The sequence below is a fragment of the Gossypium hirsutum genome, chromosome A11 (genome assembly GCF_007990345.1).
Source record: "Gossypium hirsutum isolate 1008001.06 chromosome A11, Gossypium_hirsutum_v2.1, whole genome shotgun sequence".
In the NCBI taxonomy this organism is placed as follows: domain Eukaryota; kingdom Viridiplantae; phylum Streptophyta; class Magnoliopsida; order Malvales; family Malvaceae; genus Gossypium; species Gossypium hirsutum.
The window spans coordinates 13,887,023-13,913,685 of record NC_053434.1 but is presented as its reverse complement, the minus strand read 5'-3'; the positions used below and the strand labels follow the sequence as shown (position 1 = coordinate 13,913,685).

The 26,663-nt window shown below is 31.2% G+C and overlaps 1 protein-coding gene across 2 annotated transcripts; it reads right to left on the bottom strand.

Annotated features, from left to right (window-relative positions):
- Positions 1 to 15,074: 15,074 nt before the first annotated feature.
- Positions 15,075 to 19,585, bottom strand: LOC107924544 (ribosome-recycling factor, chloroplastic). 2 transcript variants are annotated; one of them, XM_016855041.2, is made up of 11 exons: positions 19,236 to 19,512; positions 18,989 to 19,142; positions 18,791 to 18,860; positions 18,605 to 18,700; positions 18,210 to 18,307; positions 17,772 to 17,883; positions 16,947 to 16,988; positions 16,466 to 16,522; positions 16,298 to 16,348; positions 15,670 to 15,726; positions 15,075 to 15,511 (listed from the first exon to the last, which is right to left on the bottom strand). In XM_016855041.2, the coding sequence occupies exons 1-11, from the start codon at positions 19,309 to 19,311 to the stop codon at positions 15,494 to 15,496; spliced, it is 831 nt and encodes a 276-aa protein (XP_016710530.1). In that variant the 5' UTR covers positions 19,312 to 19,512; the 3' UTR covers positions 15,075 to 15,493. The 2 variants fall into 2 exon arrangements, with proteins under 2 accessions (XP_016710530.1, XP_040937058.1); XM_041081124.1 differs by lacking the exon at positions 15,075 to 15,511 and having other exon boundaries at positions 15,680 to 15,998; positions 19,236 to 19,585.
- Positions 19,586 to 26,663: the final 7,078 nt, after the last annotated feature.

The window sequence follows — 26,663 nt, the reverse complement described above, 5'->3', positions numbered from 1 at the left end:
AACATAAAAAAAATATACATCAATATATCAAATTTTACTAATATTGTGGGAGTAAATAAGAATTGGCAAAGAATATAAATGTAAAATAAAGAAATGGGCAGTGTGGTGAAAGGTTAATAGTTATGAGTAATAAGAAGAGGGTGGGAATCTTATTATGCATAGAGAGATTTATTCTTTGAATTGTCCTACTCCGGAAAGAGTATACTCAACAATGTCGTTATCAGTTTGCATTGTAGTAACCCCATTATCACTAATTAAATCCAGCACTCCTTGCTTTAGTTAATTAGCATACAATTGTTATCAGACGCTCATAAAGAAATGTCTATTGCGGACTTTCTTCATTTCCAACACCAACACCTAAACCAACCTCAACACCGTTATCTAACTTCGATCCAAAGGCGTAGCTAAGGGGGCTGGCAGGGGCCCGACCCCCCTAAAATGAAAAATTATTATATAAGCCCTTTAAAAAAATTTAGAATTTTAAATTAGTAAAGGTAAAATTACACTTTTGCCCCCCCTAAAATTATAAAAATTTGATTTAATCCTTTAAAAATTATAAAGATATAGACTATAAAAAAAAATTAAAATTTCATTCGGCCACCCTAAAAAATTGTTCTGTCTTCGCCCCTACTTCGATCCACGGTTGTCACCCATTACTTATATTATTATAGCAATTTCCTCAACTATTTTTTTTATATTTTCTTGGCTCAAATGGAAACGAAAAATGAGTGTTGGATATATAAACATGAGAATGAGAGTAATGCAGGTTTTGTTTGGTTGAAGAAATAAAAGAAAGTAATGACAGAAACCAAACCATATAATATTACATTAATTACTTCTGAAATGTTTGTTTCTACTATGGAATCTAACAATTTTTTATGCTCATGCTCTCCATCTCTTATACTTGATAATGCCTGCTATTTAGGTCACACCAGCCCTTTTTATATTAATTACTCTTCGATCGCATCTCATGCACACCTATACCATTCAATGGGAGGCCCCAATTCATGATTTCTTTTTAAATAAACATGTAGAAATACAATTATTTTGAAATTATATCTCCTCAAAATCAAGTATAAATCTTCTTTGAAAATTAAACCTTTTTTATTTAATGTAGTAAAAAAGAATGTAATGATTTTATAAAATATGTAATATAAATTATCTTTTTTTCTTAATAGCAAGTGAAAGAATAAATAAAACAACTATTAGAAGGCTTAGACTCCTGATTCCACTTTAAGTTTGTACCGATATGTACGTACAATTAAAGATCTAAATTACAATTTATCAAAAAACCAAAGTGAAAAAATGAAATTCATGTCACAATTACATGTATTTTTTCTTTTACTTTCTTTCATTTCATCTATATATGTTATTATTCTTTGATCCCTCCCACATACAAACAAGGTGACCGATAATGTTTACTTTGTCTGCAGTCATCGTTTAAGACCTATTTAATATATATTTTTAGTTGAAAAACACCAAAAATATTTATTTTGAAAATACATCTACTTTCCATAACGTGTGTTTTCATATCATCAAACCTCATTCTTTTTCCCTTTAAATTTCTCTACCATATTTAAAACTAACCATAATTTTACAAATAAAAATAAATAAACATTTTAGTAGTTGTTACGATATTAAGTTGTGCAAAAGTTGTGTTTAGACTTGTGCCAACAAAGACAACCACAACATCTTACACAATATTGGTTTAATTAGTAATTTTTTACTAAGTTTTTGTATTATCATTACTTATGTATAATGTAGCAAAAAAAATATGTGTGAGGTCTTGTAAACAGGTTATGAAAGACCTATTTCGTATGAGGTAAAAGGATAATGTGTGAAGAATCCTCGACAATGCAAAGAGCATAAAGTATAAGAACTTGAGGATAAGGCATTCGTTTCATATGGAAGATATGATGGGTTTTCAAACTTAAAGATAACATTGAAAGTACTCTCATCGATGTTTATGTAACGATCCAATTTCCAATGGTATCAAAAATTGTAATTTCAGGACCTCGTTTCCATAAATCGAGTTTGTAAATATTAAATAAGGATATTTACAGAATTATTATATAAATAAATTAAAATTTGGATGGTCAATTTAACCAATATTATGGTTAATTAGGGCTCAGGGACTAAATTGTAAAAGTCCAATAGCTATAGATTTTTAATTAGGAAATGGCTTGGGAACTTAAATTGCAATTAGTCAAATGTTTAAAATAGCAATTAGACCATGTCAAAGTGAGGTTTAGTGGACGGTATTAATATATGCTAATTAATTAAGGTAAAAAAATAATTAACCTTTAAATTAAGTATATATATAATAAAATTTAGTGGAAGATCGCATATTCATTTTCTTCCCAGATTCAACCATGGCCATTAAAGAAAAAAAATCAATCTTTCAACTTTTCTATTCAGCCATAAATTGGTAAGCTAATTCAAGTTATTTTCGTCTAATTTTTATAGATTTGAGGTCATGGGAGCTTGATTTAGCTAGCCCATGTACCAATTTGCAAAATTGTTAAAGTTTTAGAAAGTTCTCATTGTTTATTTCTTAAAGGGAATTGATAAAAATTAAGCTTAGGTTAAGAAAAAAACTAAATTGTTAAGCTTAATTGTTAATTTCGTATGTTAGGGACAAATTGAATAAAATATAAAATTATCATGAAATTCCAATAGGAATAGAAAATATGAGGTCCCTAATGAGTAATTGTGAAATCGAGTTTCAATCCAAAGCTTTAGATTGAAAGTTATGCTTGTCCCGAGTTTAGGGACTAAATTGAATAAATTAGAAAATATGCTTGATTTTGTAGTTGATTTTGAATTGAACTTAATTTAAACTTAATTTAATAGTATTATATGTTTGTAATTTTTTTTTAGCTAACATTTATATGGAATTGTCGAGACGGAAAGAAAAATCGAAAGTCATCGACGAATAGCTCGAAAATTCAGTTTGTATTTCTATAATTCAGGACCAATTTAATTACTGTATATTCATGTTATTTTGCATTATATAGTATTTGAGTTGAGTTGTAATTGGATTTTTTAATTGAATTGCTTCAACGAAGATTGATTATTGAGACAAAGACTAAATTGAATATAATAGAAATTTCATGATTTGGTTGATATTTGATAATTGGTATGAAATTGAGTTGAAACATATTGTATCATATGATGAATTGATTATTAATTAGATATAATAAAGTATTATTTGAACTATTTATAATGAATCCGAAATTAATTACCCTATTAGTTGTTCGGACCCAGTCGAATATAGTTGGTGTGCCAGAGGGTTAGATTATTGATTGAAAATTATCATTTTCAGGCAACCCGGGATGGTAGATTGTACGTATAGAGTCATCACTTTCGGGCAACCTGGGTCGTACCCATTCTGAGTCCTTGTCTAGTTAATAGAGTTATAAACAAATGAATTAATTAAATGATACGTGAATTGGTAAATGAAATTCAAATACAATATGCGACAGTGTGCAAAATGAATCAAAAACAAGTCTTAAGGGCCAAATAAGTATGAAAAGGCCAATAGGCTTGGAAATAGTTGAAATACATATATGAAATTGCATATATATACGTAATTGTTTATGTTAATCTATGAATAATCGTAAGTACATACAAATGATATTATGAATCGATTTGATAGCTTGTAAAATGAATGGTAATTGGTAATTTGGTATGCATATTGTAACACCCCCTAACCCCAAATCGTCGCCGGAACTGACTTACGAGGCATTACCGGACATATCAGACAACTTACTAATAATTCATAATTAATATAAAATTCATAGTATAATTTAATAATTAAGTCCCTATATTGGACTCTCGAAGCCCAAAATATGTATTAAAAGTAGAACGGGACTTGTTCGAGTATTCTGGAAAAATTTTCGTAATTTTTTTTACAAAAATTTCGACGGTATTTCTGCTTATTTTTGCCTAAAACCCCCTGTAAATTCAAACCAAAAACAAACCAATACCAATGTTTCAACCAAAGAATTTTACATCTTAAACACTACTAGATCATGCTTAATCCATTGATTTATTACTTAAATTTTAAAGTGTTAACATATAAGGAACTAATTCATATCTTTCATTTCATTTCAAAATTTAATACCAAATTTACTATTTTATAACTTTAAACTTACTTATCATCCAAAATTTCATAACTATCTAATCACAACAAGATCATTTAACCTGTATATAAATATATATACATATACATGGCTCATGTATAACCACCTAGTACATGCTACTTAAACAAAAAGAAGAAATACATCACCAAAATTTTCTTGTTGGAGTCGGGATCTTTCTGGATGTTGAACTGGATCTTGAACTCTAATGACCTGCTCACGGAAACAACCGTACACTGAGTATTTCATACTCAGTGGTATTACTATAAACCAAACTATTTAACATTAATAAATTGCAACATCAACCATAAGCTTTATAAATCATTTAAACTAATTATACATAATTATATATCACTTCATAAATCTTAAATTCATATTTCATTTTTTTTACATACTAATTCAATTCATAATTTAATTCATACATTCTTTCTCGTACTTTCAGTAGTGCCAAATCAATCAATCTTATTTTCAAATTTTCATTTCAATTATTTACCCTATTAACAAGGCTCGAACTCTAATAGATACGCGGATTCCACCCAAACACACCAGAATATCCAACACAAACACACCCGGAATAATATAAATCCTCCATAACACACCAGTATAATATAGCCTTCCAAACACACCGGTATATCATATCCTCCCAAACACACCAATAAGGCATTAAATGCCTCTTTAGTTAAACTGTAGCATATAATAACAGAATCATCTTCTCGGCCGAGCTACAAATCTCCTCATCACATCGCAATCCTATGGCATGCCATTTGTATCCAATCTAGTCCGACAAGTTAATAGGGTATTATTTTACTTTTCCAATTTCGAATTCATTTCCACAACAATTTCAAATATTCAATCAATTCAAAACATCTATTATCTCAATTCACATATAATTCAATATTCACACATATTCTTACTTAATTTCAAATATTATTACTTACCTTATTTTAGATGTCCCATGACTACAAATTCAATATAACATTTAATAAATATTTTGAGTTATAGTAATACAAACTGGAATATGCGTTTACTCCTCAACGATCTTTTCTTTTCCTTTGGATGTCGACGCCTCATTTTCCTTGTTAGCAATTAAACTTGAAGCTTTAAAATCTCAATTTCTCCCCCCCCCCTTTTTTTTTCTTTCCCTTTTTCTTCCCCTGTTTTCGTTTTGTTCTCTGCTTCTTTTCTGTTCTTTCTTTTACTTTCTTTTTATTCTATTTACTTATTTCTTTTAGTTATTTTATATTACTTTAATATTAAGTAAACAAATTATTTTATAACAAATGTACCAATATTTTTATTACAATTGTCATTATTCAATTTGTTTATTATAAAAAAATCTTATAACTTAATTATTATCATAATTATTATATAAGAAATTATATATATATTTTTTACACATGTACCAATAATAATTATGCACTTGTCTTATTTCATAATATAATATCAATTTAATAATTATTAATATATATAAATATCTTTTACTTATTATTTAAGAAAATATACAAATATATATCTATATATATTTTTTTTAAATGTGTATAAATACACATATCACACATGTAACACTTTTATCATCATACATTTGGCACAAATTTTAATTTATTTATAATCTATTAACAAAATTTTAAATCAAATAATAATAATAATAATAATAATATTAACAATAATAATTAATAAAATCTAAGAAAAATCTTAGATTTTTCTATCCATTTTGCTGCCTCAATTATTACAAATGGCTTAACTGTCATTTTAATCCCTTTTGCTTTCTATTGTTTTAGAATTAAACTTTTAACCTTTACTCAATCTAGTCCTTTTTACTAATTACTCTAAATTAAACTAGTTTCACCTAAATAAAACCTAATTAGACATATAACTAGACTCATAATTATTCCTAATAATTATTTACGAACCCGTTTCACTAAGACGGAGCCCGATAATGTACTTTTTCGGTGCCCACGGATTTTGGGTCATTACACATATATAATGAGTTAGTGTAGTTAAATTGATTTTAGGTATCTTATGTTGTATTGGAAATTATTGGCATAAAGTTTTATGTGAATTGGTTATAATGTGAATTGAAATTGAATGTATTCATATGCTTTAAATTTGTAATTGTTTTGGCTTGAATCATAGAAATATTGTTTGAAAAAATCCAAATCGAAAACAATTTTCTTGTACAGTGAAAAATAAAAATTTTGAAAATCGAGCCGAATTGTGATATTTTATAGCAATAAACCCTTAACCAAATTTGTACATATGTTTTTGGATAGATGGATCCTTGTCGTTCCTAGATTTTACAACACAACAACCACTAGAACTTCAACACATGCATCTTTTGGTTCAATGCAAATAGAAAGCATGGGAGGATGAAGTATCTTTTTGTTTGTATTGATGAATTCTCGAGATTTACCTAGGTTGACTTTTTGAAAGAAAAATTAGAAGTTTGAAAGTTGTGTGTTAAATTGATGAATGGCATAATAGATTTGATTGGAAAAATACTCAAATTAAAGTGATCATGGTCAATAATTTGAGAATGAATAATTTGTTAATTTTTGTTATAATGTTGGGGTTGTGGAAAGAAAAAAAAATATCAATACCTTCTTTATAGGTATCAATACCATAGTTCACAAGGAGATTCAGAAATTAATTGCTCCAAATAACTAGTTTTCACCCTTCAACTACCCCAAACAACTAGAACTCAAAGAAGGGCCCATAAAAAGAGTTCAAGAACACTCCAATGAAGACTAGAGAACAAGTTTCAAAAATCAAGAGCTCATAATTCAAGATTCTTTCTTTTATTCTTCTTATACTCATACTTTGTACATAAGAACTTGTTTGATTTAGTTTCATTTATTTTATTCAAGTGTTTATTTGAATTTGCTAGCTTTGATGTCCAAGATTTGTATAACAATATAAGATAAATTTTATCACTAAGTCACTTGGATGTAAAACATTTTCAAAGACTTTCAATATACTCAAAAACATGTTTTAAATGTGTTTCAACTTGTTTCAAATGTTTTTTAGTTAATACCAAAATATTTCAAGGTGTTTAAAATATTTTTAAGGTATTTTGGTAGCTTAAGTATCGGTATTAAGGGTTTAGGTATCAATACATTGCAAGTTAGTAGCCTCAGAACAAAATAAAAGGCAAGGTTTTAATATCTAACCTATAGGTATCTATAAATTCCTGATATGTACTGATATTTGGCCTTTTAATGGCTATAAATGCCTACATTATGAGGGGTATCAATACCCTCTTGGTAAGTATCGATATCTAGATTGTAACATCCTCAAAACCCCCTTGGTCGTAAATAATATGAGATAAAATCTTACCGAAATAAGGTATAAGATCAAAGAAAATGAAAGTTGCAATATATCAAAAGAGAGTTAAATCAAGAAGTATGACATGATGCATTAAGGAAGGGACTAAATTGTAAATATATGAAATTTTTTGGCTCAAGTGTAAATATTCAAAATTTAGGAGATCGAAGTGTAGAAATGAGAAAGTTGAAGGAACAAAAGTGAAAATAATCCAATTTACAAAGATATGGAATTGGCATGCAGGGACCAAATTGAATATGTAAAGAATTATAAGGGACTAAATCGTAATTTTATCAAATTAAGTGATGATTCAAGGATGGAATTTTGAAAAATCATAAAGAGTAAAATGGTCAATTAGCAAGAGAGAGAGTTCTAGAATGTAATGATGATGTTGATGATATTTTGGTGATTTTTAATTAATTAATTAGTTAAATATTATTTTATTAATATTTTGCTTAGATATTTATTATTATTTTATTTAGAAAAATAGTAATATAAAAATAGAGGAAGGATGAAGGAAATGGATCATCCTTCCAACGTGAGTGAAAGGGTGAGAAAAGAAGTTTTATTTTCTTTACAATTTAGTCATTTGCCATGAAAACCTACCTTTTTACTCAAAATTTTTGAAAATTTCCTTAGATTTTAAAGATAAAAGATGAAGTGGAAATTTTAGAGAATATGCTCATCAATTTAGAAGCAAAAAAATAGTAGATGAAAGTGGAAAAAATGAGAAGAAAAAGGAAGGAAAGTGGTGAATATGAGAAATGCATGGAAATGAAGAAGAAATGAAGAAATTCTTGACAAAGGAGGTAAGTTTCATACTAAACCTACTTGTGTTTCAATAGATTGAGTTAAAGATGTTTTGAGTACTAAGATTAAGAAATGAATATGTAATCTACACATAAACATAAGTGTGTAAATTGTATAGTAATCAAAAGTTTGACAATTATGTGTGAATGAATGAAAGATAGTACAAAGAACCATGGAAAAGAAAATATTTTTTCATTAAAACAATTTGAAGAACAGCGGTGACTTAATTTTAAAAATTCACCAAAAATTATATAAATTTAGTTAGAGATTGAATTAAATATGTAATTAAAGTTTATTGAGTCTAGTTTCATATAAAAGAAACGGTGACAGAAACAGAATTTTATAGGTTTAGATATATTAATTTTCGTGAAACAAGATGGCAGTAGATTCAGGTTCCCCTGTTCTGAATCTGGAAAATCATAAAAAATTGTAAAAAAAAAATAGGGTTTTAAATTTATATGTTTAAATTCTTATTGAGCTTATTTTTAAAAGAAACAAACAGAAACATCATCCAAACCCCATACTAAGAGATAATTAATTTTTAGTAAAGAAAGGTCGAAGCCGTCAAACAACAGAATAGGGACAAATTTGAAGAACTTACTGTACTTATTGGCTAAGTCATTAATTTTGAAATTTTTATGGTAAAAAGATATTTGAGTCTAGTTTCAAAAACTCAAACAGATCTTAATTTCGAATTCTGTAGCTCAAGATATAAATAATTTAGTATCTATGACTCAAGTTGATAGCTTTGATATGAACACATAAGTAAATAGTGGAATTATAGATAATGTTACATATAAACATGTTATATACTAAAAGTTAAAAGTTCTAACAAGTATATACATAAAGGATGTGAATGGAGAGGAGGAGAAGGAAAAATATATATGAATATATATAGTAGATGAATTTAAAATGTTTCGAAATGGTGGTAAGTGATTGAATGATTAATATATGTAAGTATGTTTAAACGAATTGATAAAAATAATAAGTGAATAATTGTTAATTGGTGTGATATTGAATTCTTTGTTAAAATTTTATGAGGAATTAAATTGATTGGCACATTTTGGAAATAAATATGAAATATACGTAAAGTGGGTAAACTACTTTTGAAAACGCAAGTCCTGTAACACCCCTAACCCACATTCGTCATCGGAACAGGGTTATAAGATGTTACCGAAGTTTACGAAACAATTATACAAAAATTCCATTATTTACCTATATTCATATAAAAGCTGTCCACTCGAGTCATAGTCACTAAATTATTTATATCTGGAGCTACGGAACTCCAAATTAAGATCTTCTAATTTTTCTTGAAACTAAACTCATGTATCTTCCTACCATAAAATTTTCAGAATTTTTTGTTTAGCCAATAAGTATAGTTTATTCTTTAAAATCTCCCCTATTTCACTGCTCGATAGTTCTGACCACTATTCACTAAAATTTAATTATCTCTCTGTACAGAATAAAAATAATGTTATCAGTTGTTTCTCCTAAAAATAGACTCATTAAGGAATCTAACCATATAAATTCTGTCCCATAATTATTTTTTTACAATTTTTAATGATTTTTACAAGTCAGAACAGGGGAGCTCGAAATCACTCTCACCTTATCTCACAAAAATTCAAATATCTCCTGATATGAAAGTCTTTTGCTTACACCGTTTCTTCTATGTGAAATTAGATTCAATAGGATTTAATTTCATATCTTATTCAACCTTTAATTATATTTTCATAATTTATGGTGAATTTTCAAAGTCAAACTACTGCTACTAACCAAAAACTGTTTTAGTACAAAATATTGTTAACTAGTTTATAACATCTTTACTTCAATTCATTTAAACTCTATACATGCCATATAAATCTTTAAACATAAAACAAAAGCTACTGGAATTGATCTAGATAGTGTGCCTTGTTGTGTTGATCCGATCTATCAACTTCACTTCAATTCAATCTACATAAAAATATCAAACACACACAAGTAAGCTTATTAAAGCTTAGTAAGTTCATAGATTTAAAAGTAATACTTACCAAGCACAATATTTCCAAACAATACCAAAACATTTACTAAGTTTCCTGCCATTCACAACCACTGTTATAATATTTCATATAGTTGAGCTCAACATTAACAACTACTCAATCTCTTTCATTTGGTTCACTTCTCTTGTATTTCTTATTATCAAATTAGGATACGACTTACGAAATTGAGTACGTCATTGTTCAGTGCCACGATTCATAAACTCAGTGTGGTTTTCCTCATTGAAATACCATACCTACATTTTACAACTCGGTATGGGAAATGTCATACCTACATTTCTTAACTCAGTATGGATTTGATAATATCATACCTACATTTCACAACTCAATATGGATGATACCATACCTACATTTCACACTTTGCCATGGAACAACCATGGTCTTATCTGTCAATTCATCACATGTCACGATACGAACGTACTCAATTCCTGCGTTTTTTTTCTAATTTGCATTTTCCACATTTATTCTTTCATTAACAAAATTTTCATAATCCCACAACAAATTCATATATAATAACACATTATATCATTCAAGCATTCAGAAATAAACATCTAAATTCAACCATATGAACTTACCCGACTGATTTGTAGAAGATATTGAAATTTAGAGACTATTCCGCAACTTTTTCTTTTCCTCGTTCTTCTTTGGATTCTTGATATGATGTAAAAATATGAAAAACCAACTTTCTCCAGACCTTCTATGGCGTTTTGGCTGAGAAAATATGAAGAGATCTCTAGATTTTTCAATTTTTTCCTTATTTTATATGTTAAAATTGTAAAATTTTCAATTTTTCCCTTATTTCCCTTATTTTTCTGCTGATTTTTTTTGCCCTTACCGTCCAGCCTATTCACTTTTAGGCTGAATTTCCCTTTAAATCCTCTTTCTTTTAACACTTGAGCTATTTAATCCTTCTAGCAAATTTTATTTTTGTTACAATTTAGTCCTTTTTATTTAATTGACCACCTGAATGTAAAAATCTGTCAACCAAACTTTAATACTAACTAAATGACACTCTATAAATATTTATAAAAATATTTATAGCTCGGTTTTCAAATTTGAGGTCTCGATACCTCGTTTTTGACCCGTTTGACCTAATAAATTCTTTTAATTCACCAAATTCAACAATTCACAAATTCTTCTAAATTCTTACTTGACTCATAAATATTAAATTACTATCTTGTTTAATCTTACTTGTCGGATTTACTGATCTCAAATCACCATTTCTGGCACCACTGAAAATTAGGCCGTTACAAGTCCTCCAATGGTCTTATTTGTAAAACTTTAATATTTGTATTAATTTTATATACTTTGTTATCTTTGATTGAATATCATGTTTTCTTATGAGGACTTGATAATAGAAATAAATGTAAGTGGCTGATATGTAAAATGAAGTGGCGATTATGACATCTGAATATATATTCAGGTAATGATATATAAAAATAAATAAATAAAAATAAAGTGTGGAACTTGTAAGAAAATAGAGACGACATTGTGATGACAAGTTCGCCATGTCACAACGTGGAAACCCCAACGTCGCGACGACAATTCATAAATTTTTATGAACTTTACAGTTTGGCCTTTGATCAATTGTGGATGTTTTAATGAACTCCTTTAACTCATTATTAGTTCTATCGTAAATTCAATTATTACTAAAATGAGTTAATGATCTACATCAATTAAATAATATGATAAATTGATCTAAAATTTTCAGTAGCTGCTTCGACAATGAATGTGACATCATGATGCCTTGACTCGATGATCGGGTCGGGTATAGGGGTGTTACACCTAGGTTGTATGGGCACTTTTTAGTGTAAAATTAATGCTAGTAATGGCTCTAATTCATCCCCAGCGGTAAGATTTGAGTTTCTTGGTATAAATACAAGTCAAGAACATAACAAGGCACAATAGATATCCATGCATCAAACACAAAATAATCAATTTTACTTCTTTATTTTATTCATTCTCTTGTACATATTCCATGAAAGCTTATTATAATATATTTTATCATTATGTCTTCATTATATTTAAAACTTCAACTTGCAAACACACACCTATTAGAGGTTGATCACTTGTTTGCTCTTTCTCATTGTAATTATAGAGGGTACTTAATGTTTTTATATAGAAAATTAGGGGGATGGTTTTATCTTAGCCTAGTGAAAAAGATAAAAATTATCATTTTCATGGTCACTCCGCACATGCTTGTCCAATATTGAGAAAGATTCAATATAAAATTGAATAATTATGGGTTCCTAAGGGAACAAGAGACTTAGTAACTAATATTCAAGGACCCAAAGAGATTTGGGTACCAAAATCTAAGTATCTTTTGTAAGTGTGTTAGAGTATTGAAGAGCAAAGTACAAGAACTTGGATGCTCTAGACACATAAAGAAGGTGAATAAAGGTTACACATGATTAATTATATTTTATTTGTTGCCTATAATGGTTGTACTTCTAAGCATGATTTTAGTTTGAGTTTAGAGATATCCTTAGAGTGCGTGTATGTTAGAAGATTGCATTTAGGACACATCACATGCTTGCACATCGTAGGAGGAGAAAGCAAAGCTTAATAATCTTTTAAGTTTAAATTTGTTTTTGAAAATCATTTTTGCAAATGAAACTTTTAAGTTTGTTTAAGGAAGTTATTTAGAAGAAACTAATTTGAACATGTTAGAGAATTTTGTTTTGAGCTTGCTTAGATAAATAAATTTAACAAACTTGTAATAATTTGAGATTTGATGTTTTAAACGCAAGTTTGTAGGTCTCTTAGTGTTTAAATGATCATGTTTTGATTTGAGAAATTATAGGACATTGAAACCATTTAGAAATAATTAAAATATGGGATAAAACTTCACGGTTCAAAGAGCTTGGAAAGATATATTAGCATAATTGTTCATTTAGAGTACAATTTTAAGGAAATGTGCTTTCAAGATTTGATTTTTAGTTTGCCTTGTTTATTTGGTCGATTGATCACTTGAACAATTTTGTTTGATTATTTGGAAGTTGTTGAAAAGATTCAAGTTTATTGAAAATGAACTTATCAAGTTTCGATTACCTTAATGTCCATTTACATACCAAATATTAGTTTTAAAGACTTAAAGTTGAGTTTTGCTCAATCCATACAGATATTGTACATTATAATGTAAATTTGTGTTTATAGGTAGCCTAGGATCATATAGGTTGCACATAGTTGATTTTATATGCAAATATGTTTGGAGCATGTAACTTGTGCTTAATATGATATTTGCTGAGTATGTATGTCTTATTTTAACATATTTGAACAATTAGTGCTTTGGTTTAATAGGCTTTTTTATCACACCAAGGTAGTCACCTAATAATTCTTTGACTCAAGCATGTTTGTACTCTTGTTTTAGATTGTTTACACTTCTTAGTATCATACACATGTTGGAATATTTTTTATAGGTTTTAAGATCTTTGTATGGGAATTTAGGCATGTTTAAACTGCATTTTCCTGCACTTTTGTTGCAAGGTATCGATACATGTTATCAAGTGTCGATACCCCTATTCAAAAAGTGACCAGTACTAATAACCAGTATTAATACCCTTTTAGAAGGTATAGATATCTCTATCCCATAGTTTTTAGGTGCTTTTTTTGTGTTTTAAGATGCATACAAGTATATTCAAATCATATTTATGCACATAATTGGGAGAGTATCTTAAATTGAAAGTCTGAAATTGAAAATGTTTTGTATGTTAATGTTGCTGAAAATCTTTTGGCTTTTCATGAAAATACGAGACTAAAGATACGTTCATTTGAATCTTTTAAACTTGGTTGAAAATATTCAAAATGATCAAAAATACTTTTATATTACTTTGGTGCATATCTAAACATATATGTTCATTCAAGAATTCCGTTAGAGGCCATGAACTTACATCGTATATGGCATTGCAACAAAGAGGGAAGTAGATAATGAGGTTGCATTGTTGATAGAGCTCTCAATATTATTCTTTAGGTAAACTATAAAAATAGTCATTTTTATTTGACTTAGATTACATTTTAGTCACTTATATTTGAAATGTTACATTTTAATCATTTACGTTATCATTTTGTTATAAAGTGATCACTCTACCATTAAGCTCCGTTACCTCCCTAACAATGGTCCTACGTTACAATCTAAATGAGTTTTAAATACCAACGTGGATATCCTACATGGTACTCCAAATTAGTTAGGGAGGTAACGGAATTTAACAGTAGAGTGGCCACTTCGTAACAAAACGATAACGTAAGTGACTAAAACGTAACATTTCAAATAAAAGTAACTAAAATATAATTTAAGTCAAACAAAAATAACTATTTTTACAGTTTACCCTTATTCTTTAAAAGAATTTATTGCAGATTTTGCCTACTGGTTTTTGGTGTTTGGACCATTCAGTAGTAGCGGCGGAAAGAGAGATTCTTAGCGCAATAAAAGCATTCCTTGGAATATCTTTTATTCAAAGCGAGAAAATTTGATCCATTATCCATAGCATAGATGCATTCGGGAAAAAAACACATCAGTTTTTGCAGGACATGCATATGAAATGGAAAATAGAGAATGGATTGCAATAAATACCAACTTTAATGAAGTGCACACAATTGTCAAATTTCCCTACTATTTCTCTGCGACATCAAAACAAAATGAAGAGCAGTTAACGTGGATGGTGATACATCACATGACAATCAGATTGCTTTAACCTGAATTCTCAGATTACCAGGCATGCTGGGCTACCAATTCTACAATAAGAATTCCATACACAGGGAACACCAAAAGTAGGATTCAAGGCATCGATGCACGACTGAAAGTCTATTGAGTAATTTCAAGCATCATCTTTATGAAATTTACACGCCATTCTCAAACTTGGCCCTGCTCCACATAGTTCCCATACAACTACCTCGTACACACAACACAAAAAAACCAAGGCCAGTAGGCTCTGTTCGGCTACTTGTACACCACTGAGCTCTCATAAACACTAAAAAATTTTAAGCAGAGGTGATGCATTTTGTTTTTTTTTTTCCCACTTCGATCCAAAACAAGATATCTACCCATAACATATTAACTTTCAACATGCTCTTCTGCAAGTAAGATATAAATACTATGCACCAAAGTAAAGCAAAGACAACCAGTTTATTTTTCTTTTCATCTCGATAGAAATGGAAGATCAACACGTTACATCTTTGTACAAACAAACACTAGACCGTCAGCAACTCCTGAAAGACAAGAAAAAGCCAGATAAACATATAAAACATCAGTTTACTACACACAAGCATTAGGACAATTTGAAGCAAAAAAGAAAAGGCAAGGCCAAGAAAGTGGTCTTTGAGCAAAAAGGGAAAACAATGGACTTGTTTCTTTTGACAAAGCATACCTTCTCCTTCTGCTTGTAGACGCTATCAATCTTCTTCATATACTCATCTGTGAGTTTCTGCATGAGGAGAAAGATTTCACAAACTTGGGCACTGATGGGAACATGCAGCCCCCAAATTGACTTATCAATCAGAACAGATATTTACATGCATGATTGCATACGCACCGATGCAAAAACACGTTTATTGCGCATGGAGTTATGAACAGAAAAGAAATAGAAGAAAATAAGAAGCCCCTGGAGAGTACATTTTAAGGGCTACCTCCAAAACAGGGAGTTGTCAAAACTTCAGAGATATAAAGAGGGACTTTGGAAGGTAACAGTACCACTACCTACAAATAAGCCATTGGAAATATGCAGGAAAGTTGAATTTGGTAAAACGAATTGTTGTGACTTAATTACTTTAATAATGACTTTTAGATGAAATCATAAAACCCAAGTAGCAAAGGGCCCCATACATTGTGGATCACCTAGGCACTATCATCCAAGCCATTTAGTGCTAATTGGTCTTGTAACCAAAAAGCAATTGCATCTTGTTCAGCCTTATAGGGGCAAAAACATTTGTTGCCTTGACTTTGTTTAAGAGAGAGAGAGAGAGAGAGAGAGAGAGAGAGGTAAAATCTTAAGTCACCTGCAAATCACTTGATAAGTCCTTCACATTGTCTTCAGACAGTTTTTTCTCCTAGATAAAATTGGAAAACAATATCAAGAAAAGATTATCAAGAAAACACAAACAAGGGAAAAGAAAGTAAAGCAAGAAGCAAAAGTGCAAAGGAAGGAGAGCTGTAAAGATACAAGCCTTCTCAAGTTTTTCATAGGCTTTAAGGGCATCTCTTCTTATATTCCTCACTGCCACCTATAACAAGTAATCAACAAAGAGAATTTAAGTAAATCAGTAACCAAATTTAGACACCATTAAATTATTAACCCAAGGAATGCATGCATTTAGAAACTTGTGCCTCAATACAACTCAACACTTGCATATGCTTACAGCAATTATAATCCATTCAGGATTTTTACCCCTAAACCAAATTTAAAGGTTTTTGACGAAGAAAACCCAATTTTAAGTTGAATATCTCCAATTATTGTTGCTTTCATTGCCTTTTTCTTTTTTCTGAATACCCGCACTCTTTTTCAGGATAATTGAGGATACATGTGTCTTGAGCTTAAATATCCCAAAAGCTTGTTTGGAGAGAGAGAGCGTGTGTGTGTGTAATGAAAAACTAAGCATAAAGTGTAGTGCCTGCAATCCAAACCAAAATTACAAAAGCTTAAAGTACCTTCCCTTCTTCAGCTTGTTTGGCCACAACTTTCGACAATTCCTGCAATCATGTAAAATATAAAGAAACCCAGTAATCAAACTTTCTAGAAATCATGCTAAAGAAACTTTGCTAAGTACGTCTCAAGAGAATACAATATCCTAAATATTAGCAAATTAAATCTAACCATCATTGCTTTCATTTTATCTACTAGAAAAAAGTATAGCTTGCCAACATTTTTCTTAGGAAAATCCAAAACAATTTTCCACTGTGCTAATAACCATATTTGCAAACTCTTTGAAGTAGCCCCAGGAACTCAGGTAACAGTGAATATTTGCACTTGCTATAATGCATTGTTAGGGCAGCAAAATCCACAAAATGAAGAGTCTGTTTTACAGCAAGCCTCAGTACTAGAATGTCACAAGCTTCACAAAATAAAAAAGAAATTCCAATGGCCATGTGTAAAGCAGAAATAAATAATGCCATTGCAAGCAATTATATAATGTTCATGCTAACTCACTCCATTATGACATTCAGAAGTATGAAAGTTCAATATACAGGGGAAGAAGTGAGGCATAGACCAACAGAGAGAGATAAATATACACATGATATGGAAATTTTTCATGAAATAACAGCAAAAGTAAACTCCAAAAGGTACGTATAGTTGCAGGCAGCATTACCCTACCACTTAGGAAGACAAAAAAGACCTCAAGAATAAAAATATTATAAATGCAAATAATAAACTTATGAACATGATATAATATAATAAATAACTTTGGAAACAGAAATGCTATAAAAACACTTTTTGTCACCCACATGCCAAATATCAAGAAAAATGGCTGATACCTTTCTTCTTTCAGTTGTCAGTTGAGGGAGAGACAAGCGAATGACTTCACCATCATTGTTTGGAGTCATACCAAGATCAGAGTTAACTATAGCTTTCTCTATAGCCTTTAAGCTGAAAAATATTACATGTCAAAACATATTATCAGTTATTCAGAGAAAGCATATAGAATTCTAGATGCTTTCATGGGGCACTCTTGCAAATAGAGGTAAGAGGATATCAATTTTCCGTCTCTTAGAAAAGTTTGACAATATATGAACAAACATACAATGCATGAATAGCTTTGACTTTTATTTGCTATACCTTTTCAAAAAAGCAAGTTGTGAGAGCGCATAATTCATAAATGTTTACCATATATATCGCAGAAGATGAATCAAGCATACCACATACACCAGAAGCAAATCTTTACTAATGTTTATCAGCTCGGTCTTATACCATACCTGGATTTGTCAAAGGGCTGAATCAATAGAGAACTTGACTCAGGAGTACTGATTTGAGCAATACTCTTTAAGCTGACCGGAGTTCCATAATATTCCACCTAAAACAGCACACAATTAAAGTAAACCTTTCTAAGAAAAAGATGAATTTTAGCTTTATAAAAAATTAGTAAACTTTGGCATCTTACATGTATATCATTAGCTATATTGGCTAATGAATATCAAGCAATATATCCTTCTTTGAGCGGTCTCAAATTGAATCCCGAGAATACAATATAAGATTCAGCAATTCCAAAATATTTTACATAGTCCTAACCATGGTTTTTGCAAACCATTTTCCAGAATAGCTTGTTCAAAATCCCAATATAAACCATGTGAACTTGTAAAAGATTTCATACCTCAACTTTGTCAAGCATTGATGGGTTTGCCCTCCCTGTCCTTATGGAATTGAAATTCGCTCTAACCGTCTCAATTGTCTTCTCCATTCTTTCTTTCTAATTAAAAAAAAAAAGGAAAAACTTAATTCCAATACCACCCAATTTGTGTAAAAACGTTTCTAGCTTCGGTTGAATTTATACACTCACAACATCTTTCTCAATGGAAGATTTCTCTGCTTCGATTTCTTCAATAGTTGCGCACTTCACGAGTCCAACTCTATACATTCCAACACGATACAAATATTAAAATGAAACAAAAGAGCGAAACCCAAAGCTATGCTATCCTAGAATTTCTCTGTAGCATTTCTTCAAACACATAAGAAGTATTTTCAGCAACAAACTTGCCTCTTACGTAGCAAATGTTTAACAACGACGCGTTTGCCGGATGATTTAACGGCGACGTGACGAATACTGGCGTAGTTCGCAGCCGAGCTCCACGAGTGCGCACTAACATTGATGAAATGACACTTCACGCGACCGAATCCCTCCTGGGCACAATCTGAAAGGGGAAAAACTTGTCTCGTCAAAGCACAGTGCTAGCTAACGAGAAAAAGAAAGGCTAAAAAGAAGAAAAAAAGAACTAAGAGAGAACCTGAATGAGTGAGGAAAGACTTGGGAGGATTAAGATTGGGCCTGAAAAGGGTAGTGGAAGAAAAGGACGCTGCCATTTCAAAGTAGAAATGGGTGATGGATTTTTTAGGTGTTTAAAGTAGAGAACTTGGTCTTGGCTTGTCAACCACCTAAGAAAGGAGGGAAGAAAGGGTGGATGAGGATAAGAACTTTTCGCTCTTAAACGCTTAGTTTGGAGTTTCGTTTGGTTAGACGTCTAAGTTCATTCATCACCAAATCGGCTTTTAATTTACCTGTGGGGACCGGTCTATCGTTGCGGGTTCGGGTATACTATATCTTTCTTCGGCTGAGCCATTATATTTATTTAAGTTCAAATTCTGTTATTAGACTCTGTTTTTTTTTTGTGTAAGTTATGAATTTAGTACCTATACTTTAATTTAGTAATTTTTAGTTCCTGTACTTTTAGAATTTAAATGTTTTAGTTTTATCCGAATGATAACTATTAAATTCATTCAGTTCTGTTATTTTGAAAATTTGACGTGTCAAACATATTATCACATGTAACATGCTATGTTTGTTTGTTATTTTCACATATTACTCACAAAAAATTAATTAATAGATTTAACGATTGTAATTTGCATTAAGACTAAAAATTTGAAATTCAAAAAATATAGCCACTGAGAATGATCCAATCAGTGAACGTGGATTAAATTTATAACTTTGGGCATAAAACATGACTAATAACATAATTTAACCAAATAGATTTAATTGTTTCGTTGGGTCAAGACTAAAATTGATAAAATTAAAGTTTAAGTACTAAATCCATAATTTACACAAAGTATAGGGTCTAATAACATAATTTGACCTTTTTTAATTAATGGATGGTAAAGTAAATGTAATTTTTTTTTAAATAGGACCTATAGCCTAACCAAACAGGCCACTTATTCGTCGATATGACCAGTCCAACTGGTCCGCTTAAAATAAAATTCAAAACAAATCAAAAATAGAAATATCAATTTAATCATTTTTTAGTTGGCTCAACTGCTAATTCAACTAATTTATACCCATTTTTTATCTAACCGATTTAAATTCATTTTTTGGATCGATGACCAATATTCAATCCAACTAACTAATACAATTCAATTCAAATAGCACTGAGGAAAGGGTCTTATAGTTAATTTCGGCATATTGACTGCTAAACCAACCTAGGTTAAACCAATTATATCATAGTCCTTTCGTACTATATACATCGTAAGCCTAACCAATAAAAATAATCTAAATCATTTTTAGTTACATTTAAGCATTTTTTTTTACTTTAACAAATAAAAATAAAAAAGTACCATTCCAAAATAAATACTGTAGAGGCTTGTATTAAAATTTTAATTACATTTTGTCTTTTTTATTGTGACACTTTATATCTGATTTAATTATTAAATTTAAATATAAGATGTCATATTATATTATTGAAACAATTCACTCTTTCTTTTGCTTTTTATATTATTTATTTATTTAAAACGCAATAGTAAAATTAATTGATTTAAAATTTTAACAGCATTTATACTTATTCTATGGAAGACCGACATGTAAATTCAATTTTGCAATATATCAAATTTTCTTCCAAACCAATTCTTAAAACTTCAATTTTCTTTATCGTACCATAAAGCTAGATTTCCATACTTACTTTTCGTCAAAATATTATTTGTAAAATATTAACTTATAAATACTTAACAAAAATATTTAAATTCAACCCATAACATAATATTATATATATATATGCGCCTAGGTATATGCCATTATATTAACTGAGTTTAACAACAAAATTTTTATTTTACCAATACTTGTTTGAGGTGAACTTTAATGCTTTGGATGCTGCTGATGACTTCTTACCAACTCTAACTACCTGTGCACGAAAAGTAAACAACTATGTGCTAAGTATTTTATGCCGAGTGATGTTAATAACATATAGATCATTAAAGTGTTAAACAATACTATTTTGATAATAAATAGAACTTAATATCATTACAAAGAAATTTCCAACAATTAGAAATTTTCATATCATAAAATCTATCATATCCAATGATAAGATAATAGTTTTAAACTAATATAAAATCCCACAATCATCTTTATTCACTAAAGTCAAATTTTCAAAATCCACCATTATTTCACTTTTCTTTTTATTTAGCTCTCATACTAAAGTTTAAATATATGATTGGATACATGAATCCATCCTTCCAAGTTGTTCAGCAGTGATGACTATTAGAGTAGTCCATAACCCTCCAGGAATTGGGACTACCCATAACCATCTGAAAATTGGGGCTAATAATATTAATAACTATTGGCACATATATGTAAAACAAGTTTTAAATATTTAAATTTATTAATTTTTTTTAAAGAAAACATAACTTATACTTAAATTTTAGAGGAAAAAACAATCTTTTCTTGCCAGGTTAAAATATGAAGATGAGAAAATATATGCATTTTTTTTTCCTTTTTTATGTATTATTATATCACTTATTAAAATATTATTACTGTCGAAACCTTTTTTTGAAATCGCCTTTTCGTTAAAAAAACAAAAAATGAGAGTCACCACCAATCTTTTTTATTAGGTGTGATCGGATAACCTCGTAGTTTGATCGTTTTAATAAGATGTTCAGTTTATTAAAACAATATTTTTCGGTCTAAAAAATTCAGAAAATAGGTTCGGGAGTTAGTTACGTACGAAGAAGGATTAGCACTCTCGTAACGTCCAAAATTGATACCTAATTGATTAATTCATGTCTTAGTGTCGAAAGTCGAAACTTGGAAATTATTTAAAATAAGATCCCTCTTTGGACTAATGTTAATTTTACCTAAAAATTGCTTCAATAAATCGAAAAGTATGTTTATGACCCTCTCATCTCGAGGCAACGAAATGTCACATCCCGTAAGTTAGGATACGAAACTTTGAAATCTGTAGCACCCCAAACCCGGCCCAGACGTTATGGCCGGATCTGACATGCCACATCAAAGCGTTCAAAACATTTTATATTGTTGATCCAGAAAAACCTACTTAGTGTTTTAAAATATAATTTCATTATAGGTTAAAGTGAATGGAAGCTGTGCACCAGGTAGGAAACCGGAAAAGAGGAGGTGAGTCTATCGGACTACTTAAGTACCAAGCTCCCTTCGGATCCAATCCTAGACATGCACACCGCCATTGCCACACCTTAACGTCATGTATATTTCTAGGAAACCGATTTGATTAAGTCATTTTTAGGAAAAGTGATTAATTTTGGAAAATACTTTCATTGCAGAAGCTTTGCTTGTTGTCGTGTTATTTTGAAATCAATTGTTGTTTTTTTTTGAAAACGCGCCCTAAAGCTATCCAATTTCAACAGTTAAAATAAGTAATACCTATCTTAGTAATACATATTAAAACCATCAAAAATAATTAAGCGGCTTTATTACATTTAAAAACCCAAACCTCAACGTAAATAATAGGATGTCCAGTTCACCAGAAGAAAACCAAACTTTCAGAACGGGTGGCCACTCCAAATTCCCTCACAGCTCCAAGCCCACTATGGTTGGGGATTTCTTGCATGAAAGAAAATAAAAGGGGTGAGTTTGGGGAAACTCAGTGTGTAAGGAAAACCCATTCAAAGCCCAAGTCAGCTCAAGCCTATTGGGCCTAAGCCCATTCAGGTAACAGTGGTACTGGACCAGAGTCCTTTTCAGATTACAATAAACTGGGCCTTAGCCCCTTATTTAGATAACAGTATGGCCCATAGGCCCATTTCAAAATACATGCAACATCAATAACATATGCAAGCCCATTTGGGGAGACTACTCAACCCACCAACCACTACACTCCACCCGTACCAGCCCTACACTCCATGTGGGGAATAGCTCAACCCACCCAGCCCAACACCCCACAGTTGCAGCCTTGCTGCTCAGTTAACAGTAAATTGACGCAAAGCCTCCAGTACGTGGACAAGCCACTTTCAGTACTTCCTCCGTCAATATCCCAATCCCATGCATCAAATACTAACAACATGGCATGCAGTAAATAACAACAGTCAAACATGCATTTAGGTCAATTTAACCCTAGGGGTATTTCGGTAATTTATCTACTAGGGGTAAAACTGTAAATTTTCCACTTTTAAAGGTATTTCAGTAATTTATCTATTTTAGGGGTTTTCATGCATATCCCTACTTTTCACGTACTAACAGAATCACGTACCGAGGGTTCTTACCGAATTGGGCTCGTTGGCCCATGAACCCGATCTTTGGCCCATTAAGCCCAAATTATCAAAATGTACGAAATCGTGCGTACTGCAGTTTATTACTTTAGATTACCAAATATACAAACCCAACTATCTTACGAGCATTCGCACACTCGCAAATTCTCAAAATACCGACTTTTCGGTATTTCAGCTTTTCGGCTTTTGCCAATCTAGTCTATGAGAGGGTGTCAGTTACACACCTGTTTGCGACGATATGCTGACGAGATCCACACACGAACTGCCTACAATTGGATTACTAACACACTAATCTAACTATTCAAATACGAACTACGTATTAACCCCTTACAATATTTGGCCAACCACACCTACAGATCATAGTAAGCTTATAAGAAATCAATAAGCAACTCATTAACAAATTTTTGTCAATGTTTACCACATAATCATAATCTCACTGCAAGCTGTCTTCCTGAACAACAGTCACTAAATCATTTATAACTAGAGCTACGAAACTCCAAATCAAGTGCCGTTAATTTTACCTGAAAATAGACTCATATATCTTCTATCTATAAAATTTTCAGAATTTTTGATTTAGCCAATCAATACCAGATTTTTCTTAAAGTTTCCCATGTTTCACTGTTTGAATAATCTGACCACTCTTCATTACGAATCAAATTTCTCATTGTAAAGAATTCAAAATATGTTCTCTTTCATTTCATTTGAAAATAGACTCATTAAGCTTTAATTACATAATTTATTCTACTTCTAACTCATCTCCCACAATTTATGGTGATTTTCCAAATTCACGTTACTGCTGCTGTCCCAAGCAGATTTATTACCAAATCACTCTTTCACACATAACTTGCATGCATGTTTTTTTTAAACATGTATATCACAATCAATTATCACATATCTATGATTTTACTTAAGTATAATCTCCATTTCATCATTTTAAAGCACAACATATTAGCCGATTTTTCCCCTTAGCATCTAAGCACATGCATGCTCATTTGTTTGGCTCAACTTCGCATATCTTCCATTTTTCATCAAAAGAACATGAAACAACAACCATTTCCTTCATTTTAATTCATGACCAAATGCTCACAACACAACCAAAAACCAAAATATGCTTCAAGAGTTAAGGCAGAATCAAGAAGAACTCATGAACATCAAGATAGAAGCAAACTACCATGAACTTACCTTCAATTTTCTTTCCCAAGTGACCGAACATTCAAGAGCTTTCTCCTCTCCTTTCTCTTCTCTAACTTTAGGTTATGATGAACAAAGATGGACAAAACTTTGTTCTTTTCACCCCCTTTTTTTTAATAAAATTTCATATTTCATCCATTTAATTCTTTAATACAAAAAACATGAAATTCCCATCATGGAACATTTATCTAACCCATTATCATGGAACATTTACCTAACCCATTATCATGAAACATTTATCTAACCCATTATCATGGAACATTTACCTAACCCATTATCAATTTGTATCAATTTCTACCATAAATTATGGATATCAAGTGCACATTTTGTCTACAACAACATGATGGCCGGCCACTTTATGTAAAATGGGAGGTTTGTTATGCAAATCCTCCTATTTTGCACTCCTATTTATTTGGCCACTTCAATTTAGCCTATAGCATTTTCAAACATTTTCACATAGGTCCTATTTCATAATTTCACCCCTTTTTTCTTATGGAACAAAAATTAACAAAAATTGACGGGTTCTATCTTAAGCTTGGACCTTCTAGAGGCCCACTAACATAATTAAACCTATGCCAACATTCACAGAATTCCCGAAAATTGGGGCGTTACAACTCTACCCCCCTTAAAGAAATTTCGGCCTCAAAATTTACCTGATCCAAATAGTTAAGGGTATTGTTGACGCATAGTCTCTTCTTATTCCCAAGTAGCTTCTTCCCTTCCATGATTACGCCATAGTACTTTTACCAACGGAACCAACTTCCTTCTTAGAACTTTAACCTCTCGATCTAAAATTTGTATGGGTTCTTCCTCAAAGGTCAAATCAGTCCTTACTTCAATCTCCTCCACTGGTACAACATGTGAGGGATCCGATTGATATCGTCTTAACATAGACACATGAAAGACGTCATGGATTCTGTCTAACTCTGCTGGTAACTCTAACTGATACGCTACTGGCCCTATCCGCTTAAGAACCCGATAAGGCCCTATAAACCGCGGACTCAATTTGTCTTTCTTGCCGAATCTCAAGATCTTCTTCCAAGGTGAAACCTTTAAGAAAACCATATCCCCAACCGCGAACTCTATCTCTTTGCGCTTTAGATCCGCATACGACTTTTTCTATCAGATGCCTCCTTTAATCGATCTCTTATCAACTTAACCTTACTTTCAGTATCTGCCACCAACTCCAGTCCAAGCACTTGTCGTTCACCCAACTCTGTTCAACACGTAGGCGTACGACATCTCCGCCCATAAAGTGCCTCATATGGAGCCATCTGAATACTTGCTTAGTAGCTGTTCTTGTATGCAAACTCTGCCAATGGCAAGTAATCCTCCCAACTCCCACTAAAATCGATAATACAACCCCTTAACATATCCTCCAAAATCTGAATAACCCTCTCCGACTGTCCATCTGTCTGTGGGTGAAAGGCAGTACTGAAATCCAAACGTGTACCCAATGCCTCCTGCAACTTCTTCCAGAACCGAGATGTAAACCTAGGGTCTCGGTAAAAAATAATCGACACTGGCACTCCATGTAGTCGCACTATCTCTACCACATACAACCTAGCCAACTTTTGCAGGGAGTAATCAGTACGAACTGGTATGAAATGGGCAGATTTTGTTAACCTATCCACCACTACCCACACAGAATCTTTCTTGGTGGGTGTCAAAGGTAGCCCACTCACAAAGTCCATAGTGACTCTCTCCCACTTCCACAATGTAATTTTCTTCGGTTGCAGTAATCCAGAAGGAAATGGATGTTCAGCTTTCACTTGCTGGCATGTCAGACATTTCCCCACGAACTCCATTACTTCTTGTTTAAGCCTAGGCCACCAGTACAATTCTCGCAAGTCGTGATACAACTTATTCCCTCCAGGGTGCATGGCACAAAGTCCCCCATAAGCTTCCTTCAATATTGACTGTCTCAAGTCAGAGTCCTTCGGAACACAAATTCTTCCTCGGAAGCATAAAACTCCTTCAGTATTCAGTCCAAAATCCTCATTCTCACCCTTTTCAACTTG

Bases quoted from the DNA above. Each gene is read 5' to 3' on its own strand.
- LOC107924544 (XM_041081124.1), bottom strand. From the start codon at position 19,311: ATGGCAGCGTCCTTTTCTTCCACTACCCTTTTCAGGCCCAATCTTAAT. The intron at 18,861-18,988 runs GCAAGTTTGTTG...TGGAATGTATAG, and splicing joins AAACATTTGCTACGTAAGAG to AGTTGGACTCGTGAAGTGCG. The intron at 18,701-18,790 runs GTGAGTGTATAA...TTTTTTAATTAG, and splicing joins CTTCCATTGAGAAAGATGTT to AAAGAAAGAATGGAGAAGAC.